The sequence below is a fragment of the Ipomoea triloba genome, chromosome 12, assembly GCF_003576645.1.
Source record: "Ipomoea triloba cultivar NCNSP0323 chromosome 12, ASM357664v1".
Classification (NCBI taxonomy): domain Eukaryota; kingdom Viridiplantae; phylum Streptophyta; class Magnoliopsida; order Solanales; family Convolvulaceae; genus Ipomoea; species Ipomoea triloba.
In genome coordinates, this window is record NC_044927.1 from 25,456,196 (window position 1) to 25,462,765 (window position 6,570).

The 6,570-nt window shown below is 41.8% G+C and overlaps 1 protein-coding gene across 1 annotated transcript; it reads left to right on the forward strand.

Moving 5' to 3' along the window:
- The first annotated feature begins 811 nt into the window (after positions 1-811).
- On the forward strand, positions 812-3,658 carry LOC115998759 (zinc finger CCCH domain-containing protein 47-like). Its single transcript, XM_031238411.1, has 2 exons — positions 812-965; positions 1,342-3,658. Exon 2 carries the CDS (start codon positions 1,348-1,350, stop codon positions 3,355-3,357), a length of 2,010 nt encoding a protein of 669 aa, XP_031094271.1. The 5' UTR covers positions 812-965; positions 1,342-1,347; the 3' UTR covers positions 3,358-3,658.
- The last annotated feature ends 2,912 nt before the right edge of the window (positions 3,659-6,570 follow it).

Consider the following 6,570-nt stretch of genomic DNA (forward strand, 5'->3'; position numbering starts at 1 on the left):
CATTGGGTGTATATGGTATGTTGAGTACAAAGAGCCCCTCGTACTTTGAAGATTAGGGCCCCTAGTATGTTCAGGACAAGGAAAAAGATTGTATCGCCGTCTCAATTTGTTGACTACTTTTAGTCCATATGGGATGCGAGTTAGGGTGTCTTTAACCATAGGTCAAGAAATGTCTAGTCATTCCCATCCTTATTCAACCAGTATATTTGAATATTCTTATAACATCAGATTCATTTTATTATGTATGTATATGATTTATAACAAATTTCACAAACTTAAAAATCAATTTATAAATACAATGTCTAAAAATATCAATAAAATGAATACCTAACCTTTCCAATGTATAATAAAACAGGTTTGAAAAGAATTGGAAAAAATTTAGATAATAAGTTCATCATAAGAATTGTTAGTGAGTTGGAAAAACTCCGTTACCGTGACAGCCAATAGTGACGGCGCGGCGAACAGAGCCGTTAACTCGGTTCGGTTGGATAGCGATACGGAAGCACTGACAAGGGGAGTGGAGCCCACCCACTATAAATTTTTTCTCCCCAGCTCCCCTCCCGCTGTCCCGCATTTGCATTTGCATCTGAATCTCACTTGCATTCGCATTTCATTCCCATTTGCATTTGCATTTGCATTTAGGTGGGAGCCAGTAAGACACAGAAGAGGTGTGAGGTGGGGCCCAGAACCCTTTTGAAGCTTTGACTTTTGACCAACGCGAAATCAAGAAAAAAGAAAACCCACAAGGGAGAGAAACCAGTGAGAAGAAAAGTCACACCTTCCTCCCCCCTTCCCCTACCCCTTTCCCCTTCTCCTTATAAACCCACCCCCTCCTCGATTCCTCTCTATCTTCACAGCTCACCCCACCATTTTCAATCAAAGCTAAAACAAAGCTCTATTCCCATTAATCATTCTCATTCCTTCTGAATCAGCTTCTTCCCAACACAATTCTTACCCATTTCGAGGTATGTTAAGAAAAAGATTGGATCTTTGTTATCAGAAATTTGAATTTGTTCATATGGTTTTTGGTTAGTTCTTTTGAGGGTTTTTGCATGGATGTGTACATAAATGTGAAAGTTTGATTCTTTTTTGAAATGGGTAGTTAAATCTATTGACCTAATTCCAGGTGTTATGTGTATTTTCCTCAATTAGTTGAATCTTGAAATTTGAAAAAACACCCAAAGTTTCATGACTTTATAATTATGGTTTGTGTGAACAGGGAGAGCCTTTATAAACCCTCTCCCCACTCTAAATATGTATATAATTATTGGGATTTTGATTTGAGTTGAGGTTTATATGGATGATGTATCTGAATTGAGTTTGGTGGTTGTGAACTTGCAGGGTCTGATGTGCAGTGGCTCCAAGGCTAAACTGTGCTCTTTTGATTTAGATATGGAGAAGAAAAATGGGGTTTTGTGTAAGAGTTACTCAAAGTTGCTTGAATTGTCAGCCACAGATGATGTGGCTGGGTTCATTTGTGAGGTAGAAGAGAAGGGTTGTGATGTTAATGAGTTGAGCCTTTGGTATGGAAGGAAAATTGGGTCAAAGAAGATGGGATTGGAGGAGAGAACCCCCCTTGCAATTGCTTCCATGTATGGGAGCACTGGGGTTCTCAAGTATATTATTGGAACTGGGAAGGTTGATGTGAACATGGCGTGTGGCTCGGATGGGGCGACCGCCCTTCACTGTGTCGTTGCTGGGGGATCCGACTCGTCTCTTGAGGTTGCCAAGGTGCTTGTTGGCGCGAATGCTGATGTTAATGCTCTCGATGCCAATGGAAACAAGCCCGGGGACTTGATAGCGAGTTTTCAGAAATTGTCTGGCAATTTGAAGAGGAGAACATTGGGGCTGTTGTTGAAAGGAGGCGAGGTTGAGCTCGGTGATGAGGAGGAAGAGCAAGTGAAAGCGGTGGCGCCTCTGTTTGCGAAAGAAGGGTGCGAGAAGAAAGAGTATCCCATCGATACGTCGTTGCCAGATATAAATACTGGAATATATGGGACTGATGAGTTCAGGATGTATAGTTTCAAGGTTAAGCCTTGCTCGAGGGCTTATTCTCATGACTGGACCGAGTGCCCTTTTGTTCATCCCGGGGAGAACGCGAGGAGGCGTGACCCGAGCAAGTATACCTATACTTGTGTACCGTGCCCCGAGTTTAAGAAGGGGACTTGTGCAAAGGGAGATGCTTGTGAGTTTGCCCATGGTGTGTTTGAGTCCTGGCTTCATCCCGCTCAGTATAAGACCCGCTTATGTAAGGATGAGACCGGATGCTCGAGGAAAGTGTGCTTCTTTGCTCACAAGCCCGAGGAGCTACGCCCACTGTATGCTTCAACTGGCTCGGCCATTCCTTCGCCAAAGTCCGGTTCAGTGAGTTCAATGGACACGGCAACATTAGGCCCTTTGGCCCTCGGTTCTTCGTTGCTAATGCCCACGACTTCAACTCCACCTATGTCACCTACGGTTTCTTGCTCATCTCCGATGGGTGGAAACACATGGCAGAACAAGATGAACTTCATCCCACCAGCTTTACAGCTTTCGGGTAGCAGGCTAAAGACGGCTTTGAATGCTCGGGATTTGGACCCGGATATGGAATTGCTTAGCTTGGAGAGTATCCGCACTCAGCAGCAGCAGCAAAGGCAGCAATTGATCGAAGAGATGGCTGGTCTCTCGTCTCCATCTCGCTGGAATGGCGATTACAACAGGCTCGGGGATTTGAAGCCTACTAACCTTGACGATGTTTTCGGCTCCCTCGATTCTTCCTTGTCCCATTTGCAGGGCCTCTCGCCAAAGGTTGCGAGAAACAGCAGCTCCCAGCTGCAATCCCCAACCGGGCTTCAAATCCGCCAAAACATGAACCAACTCCGAGCTAGCTATCCTTCCAACATCTCATCCTCGCCCGCGAGGAAGCCCTCCACATACGGATACGACTCTTCTGCAGCAGTAGCAGCCGCAGTCATGAACTCGAGGTCTGCCGCCTTCGCAAAGCGCAGCCACAGTTTTATAGACCGGGGTGGAGTCATCCCCCGCTCTTCCAACTCCCCGCCCTTGATGACCTCCAAAATGTCAGACTGGGGCTCCCCCGATGGGAAACTCGACTGGGGCTTCAACGGCGAAGAGCTAAACAAGCTCAAGAAATCCGCCTCCTTCGCCACCCGAAACGGAAGCCCCGCCTCAACCCGAGCATCATTCCTTCCGTCTCACTCGGACGAGCCAGACGTCTCGTGGGTTCATTCGTTGGTGAAAGACGTTTCCTCTGGCAGCGCTGGTCTATACGATTCAGAGCAGAAACGCAGAGTTCACGACTCCGTCCCATCCTGGATAGACCAAATGTACATAGATCAGGAGCAGGTGGTTGCTTAAGGAATCTCTGTGGCCATGCATTTTCTCCATGGCTAATCTCAAATATTCTTTCATATTCTTACTAATATGTTCTAAGATTGTATGTAGGCCAGTCAGTCAGTAGGTTCAAAGTTTACACCAACACTCCCCTGTTGGATGGGAACAGAAATGGATAGGAAGAACAGACTGATCTTTAGATTTAAGAAAAAACAGATAAATGTTTCTGGGTATTCTATTCTTGTATTTTATTCAATCTTTCTTCGGATCATCCAATGTAATCAACAATATGAAATAAAATTTGAAGAGAATATGTTTTCTACCATTTCTTGTTGCAGTCTTGTTTCATGGGATTGTAAATGTAAATTCTGAACATCCTTCACTTAGATTCCATCAGAGCTAAAGATTGATCTATGCTCTTAAGTTGATAGTTGAATTGCAGTCGGTATACTGTGGACCATGCACCATGGCTGATACTCCAGTTGTGTTGAAAGGGAACTGCATTCGCGCGAAACAGATGGCGTTTCATCCGTCTGGAACTGTAGTTGTGTTGAATGGATACTGAAGTTGTGTTGAATGGATGAAACGACTTCCGTTCCGTGCAACTGCAGTTCCCTTTCAACACAACTGCAGTATCCGTTCAACACAACTACAGTATCAGCTATGACCATGGTCCACAATGCATTGTGGACCATGGTCTACACTATAGTTTGCGATTGAGTATATTTATATTTATATATTATATGCTTAATAGATTCATTTTATTTTTTGCATTAGGGATTGTGTGCACGCGCATATATTTTAAGGTGCATTTATGTGCTTCCCAAACGCGTCATGGATTTCTGGAACTGATCAACCGCCAGGAGGGGAAGACAATGAAGATCCACTTATTATTATATTGCTGCAATCGCTTTCTCTGGTAATACGCGTGGGTCCCATTCGTAGAATATCTAGTCATTAGAGATAATATTTTGTGGTTCTTTAGCCGCCCCCAGTCTGTTTTGTATAGTTTATAGTTTACTTCACACATAATTCATTTCTTTTATGTTTTGTGCAATAATTAAGATAATAATAATTTATTATTAGGTATTTAAATACACGATATTGAATACTTTATATATATGTACAAAAATATTGAATATTCATTTGACTCCTTAGTCATACTCATGCATTTTGAAAATATTAAAATGACTCCTTCCTTAGTCATATACTCATACATTTTGAAAATATTAAATTATTTTTTGTAGAGAATATCCCTCGAGCATACCTCACTCTTCTCAAAGAGAAATTATTCTCGATCTTTATTGACCAGTAAACTCGACACTCCCGACCTAAAGGCGACAACCGAGTTAACTAGAGACTGTAGTGACGTTTTATTGCAGTAGGAATTCTCCCAACCAATTCAAGTCGGGGCGATCTTCCTAACAAATTTAGTAGTGCCTTTTAATGGAATGTTTTCTTCTTTTTTTTTTGGAGGGAAGTCCTTTTAGGCACCCACCACCACCCCACCAGTCTTTATATAATAGAATTCTTCCCTACAAAGAGAGCTAACTTGCCATTTGAGCTATTCCATTGGATTCTTTGAGTCATTCTTATATAAAGAGTACAGATTATTAGCACACGTTATTTCTCATTTTGGTTCACTAGCTCTGCTCAAAAAGGTGCAACATGATTAGACAATTAGAACATGTTGAATTAACCTGTTAAGTATTAACTGGATGAGCAGTCTGAAGTAGAATTGGTGGGTTGTAGGACGAAGCTAGCAGGGGACCTTATTGAAAGCAATCTGCAATGGCATTCTTGTTGGTTGTTTGTGGTGAAATTACTCCAAAAGTCAGGTGTGAATGATCATTCTTGTGTACCAACTGTGTCTGGGGTGGGGTCCATCTTCTCATGAAATGAGATGAGGGTACATCATTGATGACATTGAGTTATGTGATGCTACGAAGGTCGTGCTACAGACGATTAGAGATAGCAATGAAGCGTGGAGTATATCTCCTCTTGCATTTCCACACATGCATTTGTATAGGGAATAAATCCCCTCCGGTCACTTGTTTAAAAAAAGATCTTCTTTGATGTGCTTAATTCTTGCCCATATCTCGGGCAATTGAATTAGATGAAAAAAAATCTCTTTCTCAATAGTAAATGGGTCTCATATAGGTGAGGAGGGAACACATGCTGCAGATCCGGCATGTTCTCCACTTGAAAGCTGAAGGTTGGACGGTCAAACAGGCAGTGCCAAGTGGATGGGAGAGATGTGATGGACATGACGTGATTAAGACAAGGTCGGTGTTAGGGACTGGAGACCGAAAAGAAGGGCGGTGGGTTGGGTATTCCTCCCGGTCTCAAGGCGAGTGTTCCACTTGGGGCTCAGTAACCGGGAAGGGTTGTTGGGACATTCAGTACTAATGATTAGTTTTCCTAAATAGGGATATTAAAACTTTTCAAGTAGTGTAAAGAATATCAGGTAGGGACATGATTGGGTGGATTTTTGGATAAGAAAAACACAAGATTTCAGGGACTCAAATTTTAAGACTAAAGATAACTTAATCGGTTCTCGAGCGAAAGATTACACTAAAAAACGCATAGTTGAGTTCTAACAACTATAGTGTGTGGGGGAGTTGCACTGCCTTGTGGAGTAACTTCTCGTGGACACTAGGCACTGGTCCTCTCACTTAAAGAGCCGTTGAATTACCATGATTTAATTCATTCATAATTCCTATGAGGCTGGCAGGGCCGGTCCAAAGGTTTTATAGGCCCCTGGGCGAAATTTAAAAAAAAAAAAAAAAGGCCCCTATATGAAGAATTTGTTTCCGGATGATCAATTTGTTTACTTTTTTTTTCTTTTTTCTTTTTTCTTTTTTCACTTCCGGATTAATGTTTTTTAAGCAACATTGTATACAAAAAATTATTATAAAATCGATCTTAACAAAAAAAAAAAAAAGGAACAAAAGCAGCCGGCACTTATATGAATCAATCAATCCGAATCAGTCAATCAAAAATCTTTAAGTATTTGAGTGGTTGGTGTGGTGAAGGCGCGACCGGCGACCCTTATACTCCTAGGCGGATGGGCGGCATGAGCGGTGGGTGTGTGACAACGTCTCTTTCTGTCTTTGTGAGTTCAGTTCTCGACTTGTAGAAACAATTAACCCTATTTTATTAACATATAATAAGTAATATATATATATATATATATATATATATATATATATATATATATATATATATATATATATA